General features: G+C 36.8%; 1 protein-coding gene across 2 annotated transcripts; it reads right to left on the bottom strand.

The window, feature by feature from the left end:
* Window positions 1-913: 913 nt before the first annotated feature.
* On the bottom strand, window positions 914-23435 carry LOC140795778 (vesicle-associated membrane protein 727). Of its 2 annotated transcripts, none has more exons than XM_073148545.1 (6): window positions 23293-23435; window positions 10886-11079; window positions 10603-10798; window positions 10404-10524; window positions 1375-1437; window positions 914-1255 (listed from the first exon to the last, which is right to left on the bottom strand). In XM_073148545.1, exons 1-6 carry the CDS (start codon window positions 23322-23324, stop codon window positions 1112-1114), a joined length of 750 nt encoding a protein of 249 aa, XP_073004646.1. In that variant the 5' UTR covers window positions 23325-23435; the 3' UTR covers window positions 914-1111. The 2 variants fall into 2 exon arrangements, with proteins under 2 accessions (XP_073004646.1, XP_073004647.1); XM_073148546.1 differs by lacking the exon at window positions 23293-23435 and adding an exon at window positions 11210-11548.
* Window positions 23436-27998: the final 4563 nt, after the last annotated feature.

Here is a 27998-nt window from a genome sequence, read left to right as displayed (position 1 = left end):
CAGGATAGAAGAGATTCAAAATGATGATTTGTTGTTAGAGAAGTTGGAACTTAGAAATGAAGATGTATTTGCTGCTTTTGATGATATTGAGGGATGTTAGATTTGTTCAATTTAAGAACTATGTTTCTATCTCAACTTAGTAGAAATATTTTTGTTTAATTTAACTTTCTGACACAATTAAAATGTTGCTTGTAATTTATATTGGTTGCTTGTTTTTCTGACACAATTATTTTTGTTATTTATAATTTATATTTTGGTTGCTTGTAGTTTTCTAACACAATTATCACTATAACTAATATTTAGTAATATTTATATATTTATAATTGAATTACATTGTATTCAAACTTAATTTGAGCTTAATTCAAACTTAAATCAATTCAAACTTGATTCAAGCCTAAATCAATTCAAATTTGCTCAGACTCGAAAATGACTTGAATTGATAAAGCTTAAAATTGCTAATTGAGCAACTCGTTTATGCTCGAGCTTGGCTCAAGTTTAAAATAGGTTCGAATTAAAATTATTTCAATTCAAACTTGATCACAGAGCCAAGCTTGATCAAGCTCTGCTCGTTTACACCCCTATCTGTAAGCGAGTAAAATATATTTTCTCCATTTGTTTTAATAAAAGGAAATATAATCCACGAAATGAGCAACGCTTTTGCCTCCTGGCAACGATTTATAAGGACGTTGCCACCAGCAATTCTTCAATAATCCATCAAGACATGAAATAGAGAGAGCAAATATGATAAAATAATAGAAAAAGAGAACCAGAAAAACTAGCTGACCCAAGTCATTATAAATCCTTGAAGCTGCACTAGAAACTTGGTGAGGTTTAGGAATATATAAAATCACCTTCACACTTTCAGCATCTAAGTTCCAAGTGCTAAAAGAAATCCAACAGATACACCTTGCTATGTCTAGTGAAATTTCCCTTATAGGTTGGAAGCAAAATACAACTTACATTTGAATCATGTAGCACACTAACATATTAACATCACCTGACATCATATACATAGGGCATCAACTAACATATTAACATCACCTGGCATCATATACATAGGACATCATTCACTTCTAGTATAAATAAAAGACAAGAACCCATAATTCTCTCGTTAGCACTTGAATCCCCTGCAAGTCATTAACCAAACAACAAGTATGAAGACAATGAGAGCACCCGCCACCATTAGCTTGAATCTGAGGTTCTGAATCCACATCTTCCGTCGAAGCTGCCTGCCATGCCTCTGGAAGCTATCCGCCTGAAGGAAACCAAGAAAGACAAACAAGAGTAATTCTTGAAATTAATTTCCTCTTTCTTAACTTTTGCCTTATAAGCAATAAAGGATCAATTTAAACCAATCCTCAAGCATAAAGATACCTGAAACTGTAAGTTTTCAGTCTTATCCACCAAAAGCTCAATCTTCTCCCCTCGATCAAGAACCTAATCAAATTCAAGCTATTTTAAATCATCACATCATAAAATATATCGATGCAAACATTCAGATATATTTCTAACTTTCAAGTACTTATTTAACAGTTTATCTGATTGAATAAAAAAAAAGATAGCTTTTACTAATTCACTAAATGCAGCATTTACAAACTCCCCTGCTAATATCCAAAAAGGGTTCAGCATCACCTGAACAAACTCACAAAGTACTATCAATCTTACAGAATGATGTCAAAGTGACAAAACTATTATTCTAAATGATAAACACAAGTACTACTCATGAGTCTTAAACCTCCAGCAAAAGAATCTGAGATTACCATTACCTCAATTCTTTATTGACCACAGTGTATTAAAAGGCAACCACGAGTGGCGGGCGATCACCCCACGACCTAGCACCTACGCGTACAGGTTTAGCATTTTTAATATATAAAAAATGATAAATAATTATTTATAATTATGTTATATACTAAAATAGTATATATAAATTTTTTAATAGTCCACTAAACCCTAAAACCTAAACCTAGCCCACTTTCCACCTCAAATGTGGGCCCATTCAAGATAAATAGCTCTCTTTCCATCATCTGACTCCATCAAGCCCACTTCCCAAACAAACTGCTATGTACAACTAGGCAACAAACCTCCAACAGAGTAAAAGACAAGTTTTTAAAGTTGCTAACGGGTAATGGGTTGGTCAGCTAACAAGTAAGCAACTTGAAACAAAACAAAAACCCTCAATCTCTTCTTCTCCCTCACTCCCTCTTCGATCTGAGCCCTAAATCTCCCCTCCCCCCCTCACTTCCTCTTTCGATCACTCCTTTCACGAGCAACATTAAGCGGAGGTGGCAAGCAGATGAAAGCGAGAAGCGAATGACAACGGGTAACTCTCAAACTTATCGTTTCTTCTTCTTTTTCTTCCCTTTCACTCTCTTTCTTTATTTCTTCTCTTTCTTCCAAATAGGGCATAAACAAGCTGAGTTTGAGCAAGCGGGCTCTATCTCAGGCTCGGCTCAAAATTAATTTCGAGCATAGCTTGGGATTTAGGCTCTGTTTAGCCCAACTCAAGCCGAGCGTGAGCTTGAATTGAGCTGAAGTCACGCCAAGCCAAACTGAGCCCGAGCTGTGTCGAGCCTAAGCCTCAAACTAGGGTTATTTTCAAGTCAACTTGAACCAAGCATATTATTCAACTTGAGTTGGACCGAGCCCAAGCTGCCAAGCTTTAAAATGAGCGAAGAACTATTCAAGTTGAGTCAAAAACTATTTAGTATATATATAATATTAATAAATATTATATTTGAGCTGAGCCAATTGAGCTTGAGCCTAAGTAAGCTAGCTTTGACTCAGGCTCATCTCGAAATTCAAATCGAGTACAAAAATAAAGCTCAGCTCAAGCAGAGTTGAGCCAAAACCAAGCTAAGTTCGAGGCGCTCGTTTATTTTGACACCCCTACTTCCAAGGTGGTGGAGATCCTTGCCATAGATCCGATCCAACGCCTTAGCGACCACAGACCTACCAGGCAACATAGCAACGTGCCAAAAGAGCCATGGCAGCCCTCTCGCCTTGTGCCAGCCGCATTGTCGGATGGCGGGACGGCCGATGTGGTGGCCACCAAATCTGCCTTTCAAAACACCGATCGACCACAACGGGGAAGACAACGAATCAATTACAAACTAATATCATTGGTGTGTTTGGTTTCTGATGAGTATGAGGGTGCAATTGTATATAGGATTCAGTTATTCATTGGAATCTTACAAACTGCCGAATACACACATTATATCATACAAGATTGACCCCCACCAAATTCATTTCAGGGCTGTCTGGAAGTTTGTATTTCAAGATGCTGTATTTGTACAAGCAGCATATATGATAAAATCAACAGCAGCTAGAAATATTCATCAAATCTCTCTGAATAATAGTAAAAACTACATATCTAACACTTTCTTTCATCATAGAAGGTTATAAACCTATATTTTGACATCCAGTTAATTTCAGTGGATGTCAAAATACAGCATATGGACCTTAATTGACACTTCAAGATACAATTTTATAGGACTTATAAGCCAAATAGTTATTTAAAAATGTATAGTAATGCAGCATCTGCAAACACATTGCATCAAACCCCTTCACTGAACATAAAAGTTTGAAGAAAAATGATAATTCTCTACTTCATTCATCTGAAGAAGAGAAACAGGTTACTTGAGCTCATCTGTATATGTTTGCAGAAAACAGTTCCTATAAACATAGGAAAAAGAAGCACCAGTGGTGTCCCTATTAGTATTAAACTTATCTGACCTACGTTGATGGATTCTAGAGATTGAAAACGAATACAACGAGCAATGGAAGTATAAGGAATCAGTTCTTTGGCTCATGATGGGAAGTATATCTATTTCTTCATGACAGGAACTTTTCCTTTGCAAATGGAGTTCTCAGCAGGAGTTTTACTTCATAGGGATTGATAGGTGACATCATGTGTTTGTGTCTTCAATATTTAAATTGTATAACTGGTACTTATCTGAAGAGCTGAACCGCGAAAAGCAGTGACAGCCTAATCATAACACTAATTTTCTCCTCCTAGATGTCACATACTAAAAGATGAAGCACGCAATTCAAAGCTCAAATAAAATCCATGCTCTCCCTTCTGGCATAAAAATCCAAATGTCATAGAGTTGTTTTACAGCCTTCCTAGCTTTGTTTCTCAAATATATGTAAGAAAACAAAAAATTATATTTCCAAAGTGTAAGGACATCTCCTACTGGACCCTCCTCCGTAGGCATAAATCCAGATCTACAATAAAATTTCCAAAATGCTAGTAATGTACTTCACATAATATTGAAATTTGCACTAAAGAACAACTAACAGTACATCTGCCAACATAAAGCATAATGTGCAAAAATCTAGATCAAAACTTGTCATTAGATCTCTGGCAGAGGATTTTGTAGAGTTCCCCACCTAGAAAGTTGTATGCTGAGTGCCTAAGCGAAGAAAAATTAGTCAACTTTTAATTACGTATACCTTTGTCTTATTACTTGTCGTGAAATCCTTTTAATTGGCATTTAGGTCACATAAGCATGTGCACATGCATGTCTTTTGTGCCTAAAGTTCCAAGGACACATACAGTTCTCCAAGATACCTCCATCTGCTCTTACATTTCAAATATTCTCCAAGTTACAAATACTTTCTATGAATAAACTCCATCGCAAGTAAAAGGAAATTACAAGAAATGTATCTAATCACCTGTGCAGCTGATAATGTGATCTTTAGTACAAATGATCTATACAATCTTCGGACTAGTAGCAACTGTGATAGTGCCAACTTGTATTTCTCAAAGTTAGTTCTAGTTGTCCTATAGATTTCTGAAGGCCTAGAATGCCACAAGGACCCTATAAACAATATTGTATATCATCAGAGTATCTAAAGGAATTAAAATAGTGAAAAAGAAGAATACAAGAGAAGGTAGAAGAGAGAAGAACTTCACAATGGTGGGGAAAGAAGGAGACAAGCATGTCATGCAGCTATTGCTTGAGTAACACCACACTTTTCTAAAAAGTGTTCCATGTGCCTGCATATGCAGCCATATATTCCTTGCTAGTCCCTATTCTTAACTAATGTAGGACTTGCAAATAGGGGTGAAAACGTTTCGGATTTTATCCGATCTGCTATCCAACCCGGGTCGGATCGAATATGGGTCAAAATACTTTACCCAGTCCAGATAGGATACAGATACGACGAATAGCTTAAAATATCTGGATCCAGATCCAGATATGGGAATATTATATTTGTTTGGATACGGATTCGGATATTAGATATTCGTTTACCCGTATACTATATAATATTAGCAAACATCTAACCTGTAAAAACTAACTGACCCGTTAATATAAAACCCTCACCCACCCACCATAGCTTACCCTAACTCCTAAATCGGTCTCATTCCCTTTTCACCATCAAGCCGCATCAATCTCAAAGACTCAAATCCACCCCTATTTCTCTCCCTCACTCTCTCCAGCGATCGGTCGTCTCCCGCCTCTCTCTTCGACGAATCGCGTTGCGGGTACTCCACGATCGTTATGCCGTCACCTCCTTCCCCTTCTCCTTCAACATGTCGCAGCCAATCTTGGAGTGGCAGAACCCTCCGGTCACCACCATCGTCAGCGGGTACCACTCCGCCTTGATCTCTACCGCATAGGCTGTCACATGCTGTCGGGTGATTCCGATCTACCTTCGACAGGAACGCCTTACAAATCCAGTTCGTCCTCTCCATTGACACCAACAATACTCCTCGAACCATCAACTCCAATGACTCCAACGACTCCCACGCCATCCTCATCTCAAGCATGCATTTTTATTTGGCTTTCATTTCAACCTTATATATACACATTATTTCTATAATGTCTATTTTTAATTTTTAGGAGTAGTTCTAATTCAATCTGTACATAGGTTGAACTTAATAGTTCTAATTTTTATGAGTAGTTCTAGTTTGTAGGAGTCGTTTTTTAAATCTTCTCAAGTTAGGTCTCCATGATTCTGTCTAATATCAAACTTCATCTTGTCCATTTGATGATACAGTTACTAAATTTAAGTGAAGTTTACTCTGTCTCATAAGAAGTATTAGATTTAACTCTGTTCTATTTGCATCATGTTCTATTTACATTATACTTGGACATTATATTATAATTTTCTGTAGTAGTTAGAACATGTTTTGAGAAATTTATTTCTAAGATAATATAGTTGAGAATTTTTTTATGGCATCTATAATTTTTTAATGTAGTAGAGAAAATTATAATGGCATCTATAAGTACGTTGGTTCAAGATGACACCAGTAATAGTGTTACTCAAGATGATTGAACAAATAGAAAAAAATTGACATCAGATGTCTAGAATAACTTTGATAATGCTGAAGTGATAGAAGTAATCAATGGAAAACAATGAGCAAGTGCGAAACAGTAGCAAATTTTGTCAAAAATGATTTAATGGGGAAAATTCTATGAGAATGATACACTTGAGGTACCATTACAAAAATAAGCATGGTAGAGAAAGAGGACAATTGTTACTTAATCTTGCAAGAGTCAGAGAAGATGAAATTTTAAAGATACCAATATGAAGAGGAAGTACAAAAAAACTTCTAACAACAATAGTTATGCATGAATACCCTTTTTTTATTGTAGAGTATGGTATTTTCTTAAATTTATAAAATCTAAATCTCTACAACCTGTTTTTCCAACAAAGTCACGGATTACTATTAGAAAAGAGGTCTTGGAGTTATATATTGAGTAAAAAAAGAATGTATATGATATGTTTGGATCACTTTTATATTGTATCAGTGCTACTATAGACAGAACAAGAATTATTTGTGTTACAGTATATTTCATTGAAGATAATTGGAGAATTAAAAAAAAATGTAAATTTCATACATTTAGAAAGAAGATATACATGATTAAATCTATGTTAAACATTTCTAAAGAATATAACTAAATGGAATATTGATGGGAAACTATTTTCCTAAACTCTAGATAATGATTATGCTAATGATGTTTGTGTTAGAGACATGGTTAGTCAGGTCAATGATCAATAATCTCTTGTTTATAGTGGCATAATTTTTTATGTTAGATATGTCATGCATATTATCAATTTAGTTGTGCAAGATGGTTTGAAAAACAAAAAAGGATGCAGTAGAAAATATTTATTGTATTATCTTAATTCTCACAAATTTACCTTTGCAATGGGAGAATTAAAAAGAGAGCAAGGAAATTTAATTTAGATACCAATAAAGCTCTTTTTATTGATATATCTACAAGATAAAATTTCACTTATTTGATGCTTAGAGATACTATAAGAGGCTTCACTGTGCTGATTCAATTAAATTTGTTGCATATTCAACAAATGAGCAATAGGATAATACTAGAATATTATGCAAATGTTTGAAAACCTTTCATACAATAACTAAATTACTTTTAGGAACTTTATACCCAACAGCTAACTTATTTTTGAAATAATTTTTGTGATATTCAATTGCAAATTAGAGAATGGTGCATAAGTTTGGATGGACTTGTTCTTTCTACGACAAGATCAATGAAAGAGAAATTTAATAAATATTGACGACAATGCAATCTTATATTAGCAGTGGCTTTATTTCTAGATTTTTGATATAAAATGAGTATTATGAAATTTTACTTTCCTCAAATTTCTTCTCTTGGTGGTGTTAAAAAATTTGAGAAAGTTCATCAAGTCATAAAGAAGTTGTATAATAAATATGCATCTAAATTTTCATATCCTTTTGATTATGATGTAAATATAAGCATTAGTGAAGTTTTTTAAAATAGTGAGGTTGTTCTTAATGAGTTTAACGAGGATAGAAATAGAAGATTTGAGCAATTTTTAATTGAAAAATCTCAAGATCACTCAAGAAAGATTAAGATCTATATATTGAGGAGAACTCACTTTTATGGCAACGGAATAATATTATATTTGATATACTATCTTGATGGAAAATAGAAAGTGCAAACTATCATATATTAACATGAATTGCTCGTGATGTGTTTGCAATTTCAGTTGCCCCAGTTGCCTCTAAATCTGCATTTAGCACAAGTTGTCGAGTAGTAGATGATTATCACAGTAGGTTGGATCATGAAGTCATGAAAGCTCTAGTATCCACTGAAGATTGGATAAAATTTACAAGAAAAGGTAATAGTTGTTTCATTTCTTTAAATTTTGTAAATTAGTATTGAATACTAATTTCAATATATATATATATATATATATATATATACTTTTTGCTTATTAGAACAAGTAGCATCAATTATTAAGGATGTTGAAGAATTTGAAATATTCGAACACATTTCAGATTTTGACATACGAGGCATGTTCACTAGATTAAAAGTAATGCAATTAATTTGAATTGCATTTGAAATTGTATGAAAAATTAAATGTATTACTTGATATGTTTCAATTCATGGATTTTTAGTTCAATGATTAAATTAATGTCATATATTTATTTCTGCGGATCCTCTTTAAAGTGTATCATTGCTAAATTGACTTGATTGAAGATTAGAAAAATATGAAATATCATGAAATTGTAGTGAAATTGATGGTCACTTAAGAATATTGGTTTTTTTGTAATATCTAAGTTTAACTATTGTACTTGCATTATTTTTTGAGCCTTAGTTTAGTATGGTTATTATTACTATGCAAACAAGGTGCTCTTTTTTTTATTATATCTAAGCATGTATATCATGAAAAGTATTAAAATTGTAGTGGAATTGATGGTCACTTTGAAATGTTGGTTTTTTTGTTATATCAACAATTTGTTAGTTGATTTTGTGAGTTTTCCTATTTATGAGTAGATCCTAGTAATAGATTTATTTTGTATTCATTTCCGCTTAAAATTCGATTTGTATTCATGTCCGATTAAAATTCGATTTGTATTCGTATCCGATTAAAATTCGATTCATATCTGATTCGTATTCATATTCCTATTCGTTTAATATCCAATCCATATCTATTTAGTTAAAATATGGTTTTACATTTTGCTACCCGTCCAATATCCGTATCCGTATACGGAGCAAATATATGGATCCAAATGTGGTTTGAGTATTATTCAATTTGTATCCGAACCGTTTTCACCCATACTTGCAAGTGACTAACTAATGCCTTAGTCTCTTTTTTTTAACTATAATTGTTGAGACATATATAAGTCCTTGTATACAGTAGTCTCTATATTGCTTTCGACTTGGAATTTGCATTGCATATATTTATCAATATAGATACATATTAAATATCAAATGCATATGCACCCATATAATGCATACATACTATGTGCTCTCTTCTTCCCCCACATGCCACGGGTGCCATTTATAGCATTGTCGTACCATTAAGTCATATTAAGGAGAGAGAAGCGAAACATATAGGAGTTGCATGGTCCTATTGTGGGTGGGAAGAGACTTGAAATAGGGATAGGCTAGGATTTTCTCTACGATTGACAAATATTTTATTAACTGCTGTGGCTCCACAACGAAAAATATGTTAAGACTCCTAAAAAGAGTTATGATAGAAAATCCTTTTGAGTCCAATCAAGGAAATATGACCTAGATAGCTCTCCCTAGCCCGAATCTTAATTGGCTCCTAGACAATGGTTTATTCCATTTCCATAATTAATGGTATTAAATTTTCTTTTATATATCGGATGTATTTTCTATAAAAAATTATATATATTTTTTAAAGTGTCTTATTTGGTTGCAACTCCTAAATCTAGGAGATTAGATTGTTATTTTGTTTTTAGATAAATTTTGATAGAATTTGGTTGATCTTTAACTTAAAAGACTCCTAATTTAGCTAGATTAGTTTATAAATTCAAGTTATATTCAAGTTATGATTTGATGTAATTTCCTCATGTCTATAGAGGTAACGGAATTCCAATAATAAAGAGAAAAATCATGAAAAGTTGAAAATTACCATTCTTGTGGAGGATTCAAAGTTTATCTCTTTCCCCTTTCTCCTCCTCCCTCCTCTCTTTTGTGGTGGATTCCCTACTTTCATCTTTCCCCAACAAGATGAGTTGATCTTCTTTCCCCCAAAACTAGGTGGGTTAATTTTCCTTTTCTTATGATTTCCTCAATTATCTTCTATCTTTCCTATCAATCTAATTATGCTAGTATGGAAAGAGTACTTGGAGTCAGAAAAGCGATTCACATAAATCCTATCTTTTCTCCTTGGAGGCGGGTGTAGGTGTCTCCTTATCTTTTCTCGTCCCTAGGCACATCAATAACCTAAATAAATTGGTGCGGATAACCTCAATTTAGACCAATCCAACTAGTAAAATTTAACTACCTTAAGATGCCCAAGTAAATAAAAAAAAATCTAAATAAAATGAAAAGAGATATTTCCAATGAAATTGGGCCTAACTGAGCAAGATGAACAATGGGTAAAATTCTTGTTAGTGAAAAGTAAGGGCACAGAGTTAGCATCCACACCTTCTCAATGTTATCCATCATTATTCCTTTAACCTCCATGATTTGAACTTTCAGCTTGGATAGCTTGCTCATCTCTTCAGGATGATCTATGCAATATTGCATGTGGTCCTTTAGTCTTGGACTGTTCCAACAAGGAAAGAGGTCAGTTCAACCCAAAACTCACACTGCAAAACCTAGACTAAAAAGCTTTTCTACATACCCAAATTCCCGATCAAGATTATAAGCAATGCTAAACCTATCTTCAAACAGATCATCATCCTCATCATCAGCAAGTGGATGAGAACCTTTAGCTCCGATGCTCGATCCATAACGCTGCATGAAATCATCTTTAATGCGCTCAAGAAACACAAACGGTATGCTCCTCCCAACCACTTCACCGGCTACAACAAGGAACACTACACAAACAAGACGCAACTAATCAAACACGCAATATGGCATAAACAACACAAAGTAAAGAAAGATGCCACTCCATAAGGCCATACCAAATCCTTTATCGACAAGGAAGTTAAACGTATGGCCATCGCACGAGTAAGTGAATTTGTTGATATTTGGGGGCAGTTTCTGTAGGCATTGGATGGCAATGGTACTAAAATTTCCCGAGAAGGAGGTGTGCTCGGCCAGAACAACAGTGCCTTTGGCCACAAAACTATATATCAACGGTTGCATGTTCATATCTCTGATCAATATGAAGATAAAGATCCAAACTTTAGTACTCTAAGCATTATTTAGCAGCAAATCTTCATGACATGACACAAATAATTCATGCAGATACTCAAATCACACAGAAAAGAGTTTATTTAACCTACCACCTATAAACAACACGCGATCCGACAAAAAGGGAGTAAAGTGGACTAAAATAAGAGTAAAATTGGTACAGATTTGGTCAATCGTTGCGTTGGGTGTTGCAGCAATTTGTCCAAATTAGAAAAGAAGAGCGGAAATTTATCAAATTAAGAGAAAAAGATCCGCAAGAAAAGTAGCAAGGAAGAGAATCGCAAGTGAGATCGAGAGACAGAGAGGAGCTTTGGGGCCCTACTCCGGAATCCGGATTGCTTTGTTGCGAAGGATACTATTCTACAGTTATTAACTCTTTTCTTGTTAACTAATCCGATGAGGAACCAAAAGTGCTCATAATGACTCTATCTAATTACAACCTTGCCCTCAATCACATATTTATTTCTTTGAAATTGAGAAACAGGATTAAATTCACTTTCACCCCTATAATTTAATAATTTTATAATTATATGTAAACTAAAAATATTATTTTTTATTACAGTTGATTAATCTATAGGTCGAATTTGAGAATACTTATTAGATACAAAGCTTTATAAAAATTAAAAAAGTTTTTCAATATATTTAAAATAATACTGATCAGATTTTAAATAATAAAAATATAATATAAATATATATTATACTTAAAGTCAACTCGTAGATAGGTCAAATTTGAAAGGTAAAATAATTTAGAACTAGGGAAAATCTGAAAGTCGAATAGGAAAGGAAACAAATAAATATTATATGATGAGTCTTTTCCGGTAGGAAATTTAAAGCTTATAACCTGTGTATATTTTGAATGGTAGTTAAGAAAGACGAGATCAGATGCCTGGGTTCTTTTATTATTTTACAAAAAGGAGGGGTTTGCAATGCATCGGGATTGTTTAGAAAAGAGCAAGTTGAGGTACCAATAATTAAAAACAAAACTAAAAACGAACTTTTTATGCAACGATATATGTGATTTGGGTATTTATTTGAAACATAGAGAAGAGTGTAATAAATAAGAAGTGATTTGTATTAGTAGAAGGTAAGTGTGTAATAAATAAGAAGATAGTAACTATTAATTTAGTGACATGACATATCACATGTTACATGGATGTTCGATACTAATATCTCTTTTTTGGTCTAATTATTCTTTGGGTGATTTGCACCACAAACTAATTTCTTTTTTTTTTTTAATTTCTATCCATTTTGGTTTACTTTTCACACTTTTACGCACTCCAAGTATGGAATTACTATAATACCCTCTTATATCTATTCTAAGAGAATTAAAAAATCAGCATCTCACTCCAGCGTTAAGTTTGAGTTTTGTCTTTTCTACTGTAATACTTTTCCATGGTAAATATTTATTTTTTATTTTTTGTGAAATCATGAGGCAAGTATGGAGATTGCTAAAATGTCCTCGGACTTCTCTATTCTTCTCTCTACAATAACATAGCAACTTCTATTACATTTAACCAAAGCAGCTAATATGGCTCTATAAAAGTGGAACAAGTTAGGATTTTATTAGAGGTTAAGTAGTGTATGTCACGAGTTAGCCGAAGAGTATTTGGATATACTCGAATATGTTTATTAATTCCTGATCTTTAAGGAGTTTAGTTATAACTAGCAAGTTTTTATCTTATGCTTTTTGTTCTATTTAGGAGAATGCTCTTGGAAATAAAAGGTAGCAAAATATTTAGGGATCATTTTATTTATATTACGTATCAGATCTAGATCGATCTGGACGTAAGAAAATTAAAGTTTTAATGGCTTTAATTTTATGTTAATCGAAGGTCAGGGTGAAAAGTTAAAAATAAAACGGTGGAAGAAGGTTAGAATGGGACATAAGTGAAATATCTGATGCCGCGACGGTTATCGAAGGGTGGTGGAAAACCAAGGGTGGTAATGCACAGCTATATAGTAGGGTAGCTTGTGGATACAGATGGTGGCTAAAATTTGGGTGCTTTGAATGAATCTAAAATTAAAATTTATTCCTACAAAAATAAAAACAAATTATCCTAACTTGTTATCTTAGGAGCTTCTAAGGGCCCTCATATAAGCCATATATCTAGATCACCCATTACAAGCTCTCCTTATTTTATGTGAGCATCACCATCACCAAGATAGGCAATCAACGTGAAACAGATCCTTCATCCCTTCTAGTGAAAAGACAATATCATAACCTTTTATAGGTATCAGAGCCCTCAAATTAATGATTGGATAATAATTAGGGGTGGAAAATAATGACCCTATAACTTGACACGATAACCCGACTCATAATCAGATTTGAGTTTAGTTTAATCAGGATATATATATATGACCCTATAACTTGACACGATAATCCGACTCATAATTAGATTTGGGTTTAGTCTAATCGAGATATATACATAACTTTTAACCTAACCTACCCTATCTCACGCTCTCACCATCTCACCCAGTTGCCTCCACCTAATCACAATCCTTCCCTCTCCACCCTCATCCTCTCCTCTACACTACCTCTCACTCTCCACAACCGCAACCTGCCCTCCCCAATGCTACCTCTCACTCTTCTCCCCGACCCTCCTCTCTGGCAACATATCTACTCTACCCTCCTCCCTTAGCTAACTCTCACTCCTCTCCTCCCCCCTTTCGCTACCTCTCACTCTCCTCTCCAATAGTTCATCAAGAGCAACCTCCTCTCCAACAACATCCTCGCCCTCCCTTCTAATCAGGCTCTTCCTCACCTTATTTTCCTCAACAAATTCAGAGATTTGAGGACCACTAAAGGAATAGCCTCCTCTGCGGCATCATCCTGACCCTCCCCTCCTCTCTCTACTACCTTTCTCCTCCAACTGCCTCTCCATCTTTGGCCAAACTGATCACCTCTCCTGCCTTGTCTTCCTCGATAGACTTGGAGCTCACCACCAGGGGACCTAGCTCTTGGAGCCTCACCTTTACCGATACCTTGATCTCCATAGACGCTTCACCAACTATGACGATGCCTCCATCGCTCGAAGCCAAGCCAATTAATCTTTTTACTAAATATTGTTGTAATATTGTAAATATGCTAGATTTGTGATATTCTTTTTTGTTAGTTTGGTTAGGAAATTATGGATGCATTCTAAAATTTTTGTTGTACAAAGTTATAGTAATCTTGTAAACAGTGAAGTGTTTTTGTAAATGGTGTTGTGTTAATTGGTTAATTGTACTTTGTGTGTCGTGTATACGAGTTAAATGGGTTAAAAGAGTAGTGTCAAGTTAAGTAGGTTATATAAAAATATAACTCATTTATTAAACGGGTTATGTTGTGTTACTCGTTTAATAATCGGATGGTGTTCGTGTCTACCAAATGTTACTCATTTATTAATTGGGTCGTGTTCGTATCAAAATAAAGTTGACTCAAACTCGAATCCTACTCGACCCAAATCTAACTAACCTGATCTAATTGTCACCCATAAGCATGATGTTGCCTCATCCAGCAAAGAAGACAATTCTAGATTGAACAAACTAGAATGTGATGTGCATTCTCTTTGTGTTGAACTAGCTTGTTTAAGCTCCATCCTACAAAAGACTAGCTTAAGGAATAATGTAATTCCGGAAAGGGACCTTTATTCTACAATCGAGAAAATTGCACCAAGAGATCACACATTTTACATCAGAATCACGTATTTCTATACCTAAAGTGGCCAGGCTAGATTTTCTACTCTACAACGGCAAGTGATAATCCAACTAGCTGGATTTGCCATAGTAACAACTCTTTTAGTATGAAGACACTATAGAAGTTGATAAGATAAAGCTTGTTGGGTACTATTTGAAGGGCAAAGTGCAAAAAGATCATGTTACTTGGAACATGCTAAAAGAGACATTACATGCTCGATATGGCCTAGCAGATTGTGAGATTTCTTTAGCAATCTTATTAAGCTTCATCAAACGAGATTTGTTTGTGATTGCCAAAAGCATTTTTGAAACATTACCTCTAAATACACGTGCCTCTCACATGGGTAAAATCCACAAGATTTCCATGTGACATGTTGGTCAATATTTATATTTAATATACAGGACAAAACCTAATATTTTTACAAATAAAACAAGCTAAATGGAGTCTAAATTATCACAGGCCACAATAAGTCCCAAAAATATATATACATACACCTTAGCAAGACAAATGTCCATGCAGAGGCTACAATCCATATAACTTACTGTACAATACTAAAATAAACAAAAAACCATAATCAGATCTTTACCATTTCCTCCAAAGTCTCGGGATCTACTAATTTGAAAAAAATATTTTCATAAAAAAGTGGTGAGCATAAAGCCCAACAAGTATACATCTCTACAATCTAAAAATAGAATAAAGAAGGATGTCACATGATACATATGTATGCCAACATGATCATGGTAATATGTCCATGCAACATATTCATATCAATAATTCACATGTATTAATAAAAGAACACATGATATGTATAATTTAAGCTATCAAATTATTTATATCAAGCTTACATTGAGCCATAGCCATAAATTATCATAACATGCTCAAAGAGCTATCTAACACATAATAAACATAGGCTCACACATCATCTCAAACATCAAGGAGAGAGACATCTAGCGGTAATGCTGCCTGTACATGCCTAGCGATGCCGTATATGATTTGTTGTTTGTGGCCATCGACTAAGTACCCCCAGTCATAAGCCTATATCTCAACTCTATCATCAATGCTCTAGGAAATCATCACATATAGCAAAATCGTTACTTGTAGCTGAATCATTGCATGTAGCGAGATCATCGCTCATAGCGAAAACAAGAGCACACTACTCATTGACGCCCTAACCTTGCATCATCGAGTATTGCTAGGTCTATGATCTCTATCTCTCAATCATAATTTTAAATCACCTAGTCTAGTCTTCGTACTCGGCAGTGTTACACCTACTTAGACCAGCGCAAGCTTGTGCTTGATAGTCCTATCCTGACCTCACAACCTTAGGCATTGATCGATATAAATATATGTAATAAATATACACTCTGCTCCCTAATCCTAGGCTGAGCAGGTAAATAGGCATTGTGATACACTTAGTTAGGATCTTTTCTTATTGCATTAAGTATTTATTTTTATTAAAATAAAATTTCTGTAGATCGCGTTCGAACACAGGTGGAGTCGCGTTCGAATGCTTGTGAACCCTTGTGAATGCTTGTGAACGCCTTGTGAACGCCCGCGTTCGAATGACTTGTGAACGCCTGTGTCGCGTTCGCAAATCCAAAGAAGGGGCTTTTTTAGTGTGTTCGAACGTGATCGGGCGCGTTCGAACGTGATCCATGAGAATCTTCTAGAATTAGAGTTTCATATTATTTTAGGACTTGTTGGCTAGCCTCTATCAATATGTGGATGGCAATAAACTTCATATTGGAATTGGATTATTGATTTCTTGCCTCCTATCTTCTCTCTAGACTCCTCCCTCCTCCCTCTTCACCATCCTTCCACCTCTACCGTTGGCAAGGTTTCTCCTCGCTTCTAATCTCCCTCATCTGTCGAATCACCCTTCTTCTTTGGGATCTCGACCATTTCGTTCCCTTCGTCTACTTTCATTAATCACTTCCACAATCCACCCTCATCTTCATACCCATCCATAACCCTAACATCTACTCCACCCGTCACTACCACTATCACCCACGTTATTCCGTATTTTTGTCCCTACTACAGCTCGAATCTGTGAAGGGCGTAAATACAAAAGTTGTAGATAGGAAGTTACAGATCCAACCCAATTGGTTTCGTAATTTTCTGACTATCGAAGAATATCTGACGAATAGTTTTCCTCAATTGTGCGGACTAATTTTTATAATAAATTCAGATTTTGAAAGAATTTTAGCGTAGCCTATCTTTGGTTCTAGATCTTATCAAATTGGTATCAGAACCTAACAATTGGTATCATGGCCTAACAATTGGTATCAGGGCCTATCAATTGGTATCAAAGCCTAACAATTGATATCAGAGCCTATCAATTGGTATTAGAGCAAGCAAACCTCAGACCTCTATTAATGGTTGAAACAAGGAAGATGATATCAACAAAGACCTATGGAGAGCACACTGACAAGGGAGGACTCAATGCACGATGATCCTAACCGGGAGGCTGATTCCTTTGGAGCGACCACGGCAGGACCGAGTCAACCAACGTCCATGGGTTCAAATATGGATGAACTAAGGGACATGTTCCAAACATTGTTGCATAGAGTTGACAACATACAAAAGGATTACAATGAATTTAAGGAATATGTTGTAAATCAATTGAGTTCGTCATCTCCTCGATGACGAACGGAGTTTCAAGAAGGACCAACGGTGGGACTCCATAGAACCGATACCTCATAGGTCCAAGTCCGTCATATGAGTGTCAATGATCCCCTCCTACTTATGCCTTCACATCAGCCCCCACCTCCGTTACAAAACTCAAGACCAGCGGTAGTGGAACTTGAGAGGCGTGCGGCACCGCGCGCTTCGTCGATGAGGAGGATTGGCACTATGAGGATGAGGTTGATCCCTATGGAGATGGTGATGTACGTGCTCGAGGATTTAGAGAAGGTGATCAACATGCACAAAGGTTTAGACATGAACCAAGAATCTTTCGTGAACCCGACAATGCTATTCAGGGGAGAACCGCCCGCTTGGACTTTCCAAAATTCTAAGGCGGTGATCCAACGGATTGGGTGTTTTAAGTTGAATAATATTTTGATTGTCAAGGTACAATGGAAGATGCAAAAGTCCAAATGGCAAGCTTCCACCTCCAAGGAACGGCATTGCATTGGTATAGGTCGATTATTTGTGGTGGTGGATTTATTGGATGGGCTAATTTTTGTAGGAGGATTATATGCAGATTTGGAACAGCGGCATATGAAGATTTTACTGCCACATTAAGCAAGATGATTCAAAAGACTACCGTATTGGAGTACTAAACTGAGTTTGAAAGAGTTAGTAGTCGTTGTGAGCCACCATGGCCCAAACGTACATTGATGAATATATTTATTTCAAGGCTGCGATAGGAGATACAAGCGGATGTTCGTGCTCTATGTCCTACTACTCTTGAGGAGGTCTTTGAGAAGGCCATGAGGATGGAACAAAAGCATAGGGCTCTAACGATGGTAGCGAAAATCAATTGGGGCAACCGAGATGGGCGGTTTGCACCTAGAATGTCGATTGGAAATTCTGCGGTTTCAAAAACAGCGACTGCGACTACTAGACCACGATCACATTTGAGACCTTCTTCCGACGTTAGATGAGGCACAAGATCCCCCGTTCGAACTCTCACACCTGCCCAGGTGGAGGAGCGAAGAGCGAAGGGCCTTTGGTTTCGATGTGATAAGTGTTTCACCCCCGGTCATCGGTGTTCTAAACCGATCGGGAGCGTGATGCTTATTGATAGTCCTGAGGAGGATGATGAGGTAGTTGATGATGGAGAGTCCAGAGGAGACCCATGAGGAGACTATGGAGGAGGGCATGGAGAAGGATATCCAAGTTGAAATATCGATGCATGCATATTTGGGTACTTCCGCGCCGAGGATGCTACGAGTAGACAGACTTGTTAGAAAGCATTGTGTGCACATCCTCATCGATTCCGGGAGTACACACAACTTTCTAGACGAGTGGCTAGTGAGAGATTAGGTTTTGATGCTGAACCGACTATGGGGTTTGACGTTGCTATTAGAGACGGCACGAAGCTTAGGGCGGAGAGTTTATGTCGCCGAGTCGGTATACGGGTGCAAGGACACGACATCATTGTGGACTTGTATCCGTTGGCGCTATGAGGAGCGGACATTGTCCTTGGTGCTCAGTGGTTACAAAGTTTGAGATCCGTCACATTTAATTTTCGAAGCATGTGGATGAAATATAAACAAGGAAACAAAGATGTGCGACTTGATGGACTTCACTAATTCCTACGATGCAGCCTATGGTGGGGCTGCTTGGTGCATATGATTTGGCTTATCTTCTTTAGTTAGGACCAGCAGGAGATGAGCATCAAACGAGTTCAGGTACTATCATTGAATTGTCTAATCTATTAGATAACTTTTCTGGACTGTTTGAGGAGCCGTAGGAGTTGCCACCGAGGAGAGCGGCAGACCATCCACATAGAGATTGTACCCGGGGCTGCACCGGCGAACGTGAGGCCATATCGGTACCCACATGTGCAAAAAAAAGTTATCTCAAAGATGGTAGCCGAGATGTTGGAGCAAAGCCTTATACAACCAAGTTATAGATCATACTCATCCCCCGTGCTTTTGATGCAAAAAAAGGATGGGACATGACATTTTTGTGTTGACTATCGAGCACTAAACGCTATTACCGTCAAAGACCGATATCCTATTTCGATTATCGAGGAGTTACTGGACGAGCTTGCAGGAGAAACTATATTTAGTAAGCTTGACTTGAGGGCCGGGTATCATCAAATTAGAGTTGACCCGGCAGATGTGCACAAAACTGCATTTCGGACTCCAGATGGGCATTATGATTTTCGAGTGATGCCTTTTGGTCTCACCAATGCTCCAGCTACCTTTCAAGGCCTCATGAATGATATATTTTGGCCTCTCTTAGAAGGTATGTCTTGGTATTTTTTGACAATATTTTAGTGTATAGTAAGACTGAATTGGAGCATTATCGACATTTGGAGAATGTGCTGAATTTGTTAGAACAAAACCAATTAAAGATCAAAAAGTCCAAATGCCTATGGGGAGTACCGAAGGTGGAGTATTTAGGCCACATCATTTCAGCGGATGGTGTAGTGGCGGATCGTCAAAAGGTTGCATGTATGACCGCTTGGCCTATTTCTACTACTATCATCGGATTGAGAGGATTTTTAGGGCTGACTGGTTATTATCGTCGATTCATCGCCGAATATGGCAAGATCACTGCTCCTCTCACTTCTTTGTTAAAGAAGGACTCTTTTAGATGGACGGATAAAGCCACTTTAGCCTTTGAAAAATTGAAAACAGCAATGACGACGACACCCATTCTAACGCTACTGGATTTCACCAAAGAATTCATTGTTGAGTGTGATGCATCGGGTATTGGCATAGGAGCAGTACTAATGCAAGAAGGACATCCTATTTCCTATCTTAGTAAGGCTTTATCGCAAAAATATCAGCAATTATAGACTTATGAGAGAGAGATGTTGGCAATTCTACATGCGGTGTCAAAGTGGATACCTTATTTGATTGGTAGACGATTCATTATCCGAACCGATCAAAGGAGCCTTCCATACTTTATGGGACAGCGCATACACACTCCGGCACAACAGCGATGGGTCACAAAATTGTTAGGGTATGATTATGAAATTCAATACAAGAAGGGAATGAAAAATAGAGTGGCGGATGCACTATCGCACCAACCCAATACCGCCGAGCTTGCAGCCTATTCATCTCCTACCTTTCCCTTCATCGATGAGCTGAGTTATGCATGTACATCTGACGCAGATATTTTGAGATTATTGTAGGAGGTGATGGATGATCCGGAGTGCCATCCCAAGTTGGAGAATCGAGGCAGTTTGCTACTGGACCGCGGATGCATTCAGGTGTTGGAGCGTATTGGTCCGGTTGCAAATCGTTCGGAGCTGCCGAAGGGGTCGAGAGTGCACAATGTCTTACATGTTTTATTATTGAGAGCACATTGGAGATCATGAGATTGTTGGATTGGTTCTACCGGAGCCATTGGTGGAGGTAGAGATCGTAGACCAAGTTTGAGTACTTGCTAGACGCCGACGATGACATGGTACCAAATTGGAGATGGAGATTCTAGTTGAGTTGCTTGGCAGCTATCTGATGAGGCGACATGTGAGTTGGAGACTGGTATATTGGAGCGTTTCCTTGACTTTTTACCTTGAGGGCAAGGTGGGGGAAGCGTGGTGGTATGATACACTTAGTTTGGATCTTTTCTTATTGTATTAGGTGTTTACTTTCATTAAAATAAAATTCATGTAGGTCGTGTTCGAACGCAAGTAGAGTCGCGTTCGAACGCTTGTGAACCCTTGTGAACACCTTGTGAACGCTTGTGAACGCCTTGTGAACGCTTGTGAATGCTTGTGAACGCCTTGTGAACGCCCGCGTTTGTGAATGCCCGTGAACGCGTTCGATCGACGAGAATCTTTTAAAATTAGGATTTCATATTGTTTTAGGATTTGTTGGCTAGCCTCTATAAATATGTGGATGGCAACAAACTTCATATTGGAATTGGATTATTGATTTCTTGCCTCCTATCTTCTCTCTAGATCGTTGGCAAGGTTTCTCCTCCCTTATAATTTCCCTCGTTTGTCGAATCACCCCTTTTCTTTGGGATCTCGACCACTTAATTCCCTTCGTCTACTTCCCTTAGTCACTTCCACAATCCACCCTCATCTCCATACCCATCCATAACCCTAACATCCACTCCACCCGTCACCACCACCATCACCTACGTTATTCCATATTTTCGTCCCTACTAAGTTCATATATGTGAAGGGCATAAATACAAAAGTTATAGATTAGGAAGTTACAGATCCAACCCAATTAGTTTCGTAATGTTTTGACTACTAGAGAATATTTGACGAATATATTTTTTTAATTGCGCAAACTGATTTTTATAATAAATTCAGATCTTGAAGGAATCTTAGCGTAGCCTATCTTTGGTTCTAGATCTTATCAAATTGATATCAGAGCCTATCACACTGCCGAGACAAGACTTTAACTATATGGTGATACATGCAAGTGGTGTAGTGATTAACATTATCAATCATAAGACATGCACATCGAAGATATCATAATGAGAAATAGTTTAATAATCAATGACTAACTATAAAAGTAGTAAATTAAGTATAATTATGCTAAACAATGAATAAACATCTACATATTTATGATATGAATGCGATAAACTCATAAAGTAAAATATCACTTTAATATTATACTATTTTTAGACTATAAAGAATTCATTTTCCGGACATTGCTTCCATGTTAATAAACTCCAATTGCGTCATGGTTCATCCTTACACAATAGTGCGTCTACCTCAATAATGAAAATAATATACAAAAGCACAAGTCTACTTAAATTAATTAATTAATTAAGCCATGGTTAGAAATTATGGGTTTGGGGTATGTTCACCTAAGAATCCTTATATTTATTAATCAGGTAGAGTGGTATATTAATTATGACAGCCTAATGCAATAATAAGGGCTATTAATACATTTATTATCATAATCACTATTCCCCTAAGAATTGTTGATTGAAAGTAAATTAAAATAGAACGCAGTAATTAACTTATTAATTATTAAAGCATGTGTAATATGATTATTATTTATTAATATTGATTTATAAAAATGATTAAAACTAACCGAAACTACTCTCTAAAGATGATTAATAATAATTAAGGCTCAAGCTGATAAGAATAAATAAATAAAATAGTTAAAATAAATTGAAACAGATTAGAGGGTGATTAATCTACTTGGGCCAGCTTAAAGCCCAAAGACCCCAATGCAACAAAGCATAAAAGCCACATGGGCTGAGCTGTAGACATGGACTTGAATAGGTTCAATTATTTGTCTAATCAAAACAACTATTAAAAATACTAAACCTAATAGTTATTATAAATAATTTATTTCAATAAAATATTATTCACAATTACTTTGGCTCATGACCTCTAATATTCTAAACAAATGGATTACGATTGCTTGAAAATTAAATTTATATGATTCAATTCAATAAAGTCAAGTTTAACAAAATAACTAAAGAAATTAAAAACTAAATTCAGCTAATTGGGTTAGCCCAAACCTAAATAAAGGGATGGGTTGTGGGCTGTCCACATCCCACCACCATCAACTCTTGGGTTGCCCAAACCTGAGCTTGCTTATTGTCCAAGCTCAAAAGGAGGGGGTTTGGCTAGGCCAAATACCATCTCGTTCACCTTCTTCCCTTCTTACCCAATGGAGTCACGGAGAAAAGAGAAACCTCAATTAATGGAGATGCCAATCTATCCTTGGCTAGGTGATTGCGGCCCAAAAACCCCACAATAAGATAGAGGATGGTAAGAGGAATAATTTGGGACCAGTATGAGGAGGCACGAGACCGTCGACAGGTCGGATTTCCAGCAAAATCAAGAGAAAAAATTGGGATAAAATATTAAATAATTTATTAATCCTAAATTACTCATACCTAGTTAAAGAGGACGCTTTGATGAGAGTCATTCCACGGGGTGGACGTCCTCCAATGACACGACGGGAATCAAAAGGGGGTAAAATAGAGAAAAGAGAGAAGAAGAGAGGGAATGGGAGAACGCGGGGGAGTGGGGAAGTGGGGCATGTGCCCCACACATGCACATGCAATATTTTTTATATCATGGTACCGGATGCTACAATTTTGAAGTGCTTTCAAGCTGTAACAATAACTTCATTGTCTTATTAGTGGCCCAAAAAATCAAATTCGATTGGATGTTCAAGTTGTTAAGCCACAAAACTTGACTTCTGCTGTGCGACTCTGTACGGTTATGTGAAGCTCGATTCTTAGTTATAAAGCATAGTTCGAGGACAAGCTTTAAATCCAAACACCCAATTAAACATGCTAACCCTTTATTTGAAGACTTAGTCCAATAAAGATGCAAGAAATAAGATTGAAAGACTTGTACTTCAATTGCGATGAGCACTTTTCTTAATTGAAGGGCGATATGTAGAGGAGGAAGATGAAGAAGCAACCGGAGAAAATAATGATGTTGAAGCCTAGAAATTTCTCTTGTTGCAATTGTAGGTATGACTACATCTCCTCAAACTATACACATCAAAGAGCTTCTAAGGAAGCAGGTGATGTGATTTGGACCTAATCAACTCATAACGGAGGACACTGAACTTGATGGATCTAGTCTATTTTCCTTATTTTATTAGCTTGCATGGTTTAGTTAAAAGTCCTAGTTATTTAAGTCATTACTTATTTGCACGTGCTAGTTTCCTTAATTATTTAAGTAAGAGTCATAGTAGGCTAGAACTTATTTAATTAGTTAAGTTCAATTAAGTTAAGTTATATGTAGTTGTAAAAAAATATTTATAGAAAATTCATAAAATGTCCAAATAATATAAAACAAATGTAAAAGATTGGTGACATAATGATCTATAACTTTTATATGCAGAGTTTCTTTAGATTTGGAATCTATTTGCAACTAAATAGAAATCCAATCCGAGGGAGATATGGAGACTAGTTTAGCTAAGTTTATTAGTTTTGTTTTATTCGGTTTATGACTCTCTTATTTATTCTCTATAAATAGGGCATTATGGCTTGTATCTTAGGCATACTTTAAAATTATTGAATAGATTAATATTTTCTTCTATCTCTCCATATCTCTTAACTCTAACCGACTTCTTCCTCTTTCTTTTTTCACTTTGTCCCTCTTTATCTTAACTATCTCTGCCTCTCATACAGTTTTTATCTTACCTGCTACCACAATTGTTGGCCAATCATAGCCTTCAGCTATCTATTAGATCCGCATAAGCCACCACCACCCACTAACATCTATTGCTGAGCCACCTCCATCATCACCTCTACCCTACCACCAACTTCCATCACTAGTTGCACCATACCCTTAGCCATAGCTACAAAGTCATGTATGGTGTGCCCAAGTACGAGTCTATATTCATCCCTTATTCTTTTGGTTAAAAGCATGAATGGTTCACGACGACTATACGTTGAGTATTGTGCATTAAGCCAAATAACAATCATAGATAAATTCTCAATACCAGTCGTAGATGAAATCCTTGATGAGCTTAATGGTGCAAAATCTTCTCCAAATTGATCTTTGTTCCTATTATAGTTATTAGATTTGTATATCATTTATTTATCTTATTTTATGGTGACATTGTATAAATAGGGCTTTGCACCCTCTTTCATCATCAAGCAAACTCAAAACAATTTTCTCCAAACTCTTCTCTTCTTCTTCTTCTTCTTCTTCTTCTTCTTCTTCTTCTTCTCTCTTCTCCCTTAATCCAATCTAGGGTCAATGCTAATATCGTTTCATGGTATCAAAGCAATCTCAATCTCTAGGGACATTTTAAATTGGATCTCTCTGATAGGCTCTAATACTAATGATAAGCTCTGATACCAATTGATAGGCTCTGATACCAAATTGTTAAGCTCTGATACTAATTGATAGGCTCTGATACCAAATTGTTAAGCTCTGATACCAATTGATAGGCTCTGATACCAAATTGTTAAGCTCTGATACCAATTGATGAGATCTGGAACTAAAAGATCGGCTACAAAATAATTTCTTAAGATCTGAATTTATTGTAGAAAGTAGTCCGCGCAATCGTGGGAATATATTCGTCAGATATTCTAAAATAGTCATAAAATTAAGAAACTAATTGAGTTGGATCTGTAGTTTCTTAAACGTTTGTATTTATGCCCTTCACAGATTCGAACTATAGCAGGGACGAAAATATGGAATAACGTGGGTAATGGTGGTGGTGACGGGTGGAGTGGATGTTAGGGTTATGGATGGGTATAAAGACGAGGGTGGATTGTGGAAGTGATTAAGGAAAGTAGATGAAGGGAACGAAGTGGTCGAGATCCCAAAGAAGAGGGGTGACTCGACAGACGAGGGAGATTAGAAGTTACAAGAAACCTTGCCAACGGGAGAGGTGAAAGGATGGTGAAGAGGGAGGAGGGAGGAGTCTAGAGAGAAGATATGAGGCAAGAAATCAAGAATCCAATTCCATTCTTTTTCCTACTCCAATTAGGGTTTCCTTCACATATATATAGAGGCTCACCTAGGGACTCATCAACTAAATTAAACAATTCTAACAAATCCTAACAAATCAACAACTAAGTTAAATCCCTAACAAACCAACTAAACCAGTCTTCCTTATCTTCTTGGATTAACTCTCGGATTAAGATTTCATTTTGTCACTGATAGATTTCGAATCCGGACAAGTCATGAATATCAAAGTTGTAAATCTGGAGGTTACCGACCTTATCCAATGGTATGATATTATTTAAATATGTGTAGAATATTTTGCGAATATTTTCCCAAAATTGCGTAGAGTTAGATTTAGCTAATTAAATAAAATCCTAACCTACTAAGACTCTAATTAAACTAAATAACCAAATAAGATAATTAGACTCAATCCATTGAGCCTAATCTCCTTTTGATGTGATCCGATTTGATACGATTTGTATCACTCTCATTCTCCAACAGTATCTCTCTTCATCTCCCTCTTCGATTGTCTTTTTTTTCACCATTATCGAGCACAAGAGCTGCCCCCTCATTCCTCAAGCTCACCTATCGCTACAGCAGCAGTAGTTTGCCACAACAATTGCAACAACTATGTGCTTTTCAGCCTCCTCGAGCTCAATCAAAGTCAGAGCACCCCGTCATCTTCTTCTTCCTCGGCACGAGTTCCCTACAAGTATAGTAGCAACCACAGCAGCCATAGCCACCACAGCGGCAACTGCCACTATTTTTAGCATCAGCATAGCCATTGATCTCTACCTTCTTCATTTAGCAATAGCAGCGTAGTAGTCCTTTGCAGCTGTTGTTCTAGATCGTGCAACCACCATGGTCTCATCTCTTCAATCCCACAGCAGCAACAACATTATTTTTCAGCAAGTACCCACTAAGTGTTCGCCAAAGGTTTACTATATTCACAGCTCCCATCTTTTTTCTACTATAGTATTCAAAAGTTCTGCTCACCAAGTGTTCGATGAAAGGCTTGAGTGGACTCAAGTTGGAAAATCTTGAATTGCTTTCAAGGTGTTTGATAGATTGTCGTCCCTTCCAGTGACGTCTTACATCTCGGACAATCATGAGATCGCATTATTAGTCGATTTTCTACTTGTCACTCATCGAGATTGGATCATATAAACCTCTTCCATTGAGACAGTCTTATTCGGTCAACGTTTTCTCAAGCATATCAATGGCATCTCTAAGGGGTGTGCTCCCTCTCGCACTATCATCCAAACCACCATTGTGGCCTCTACTAAGTCTGATGCACCCAAGGCTGTTTAGTTGGAAGTTCCATCTCCAGAGTATGATGAGTGAGCCCTGCGTGACATAGAGGTTTGCACCTACCTTATCTTATAGGTCGATCAATCATTTCATCCTTAGCTCCAAACCTTATATTTTGCTCAAGCCATCTAGGCCTATCTCATTCAGCGATTCATTTAGTTGAGTCTGATGCATTGCTTTCAAGTCCGTTGCGAGGCTTGGAGGTCAATTAGGGTTAGCTCTCTATTAAGGACTTTTACGCCCACATGACTGGCATATGGCGTGAGCTTATGTTAACAGAGCCTACTTTTTGCCTCTCTAACACGATGTCTGCTTAGCGCCACCATGACGAGGATCATCTAATGGATTTCCTAAATACCCTTCATTCAGAATTCGAGGATTTGACTAGGCATCTATTACATCGCTCCACTCTCCCGAGCTTGGACAGTGCCATAACTGAGCTACAGGGTGAGGAGCTTAGGCAATGTCTCTTGCCATCTCAGTAGGTCACCTTTACACCTACTTTTGTTGCCATAGAGAGTGTGCTTGGTGTTGCCCCTGCTCTTATATCAGTCACACTTGATATTTTGAGTACTGCTTGCTTCACTCATGTGCTTGGATGAGATCATCACTTATCGCGTCCTACATGCACTCATTATGGTCGTCTTGGTCATCTTGCCGCTTGGTGCTATCAACTTCATCCTTTGCTTATTCCCTATTCTGACAAAGGGAGATCAAACAAGGATAAGAGTCATCACTTGGCTTCCTCGACTGTTGCACCGAGCATCGATTCATCTGATCACTACAGCAATTCCACTTTTGGTAGTGTGCAACTCCAATAGATTTAGTAGCTCATTCATGGAGCTTTTAGCTTCACTAGTGCCTCTACTTC

This window comes from Typha latifolia, chromosome 9 (assembly GCF_019914945.1).
Source record: "Typha latifolia isolate L0001 chromosome 9, TyphaL0001v2, whole genome shotgun sequence".
Classification (NCBI taxonomy): Eukaryota; Viridiplantae; Streptophyta; class Magnoliopsida; order Poales; family Typhaceae; genus Typha; species Typha latifolia.
This window is presented reverse-complemented; position numbering and strand designations above follow the sequence as displayed.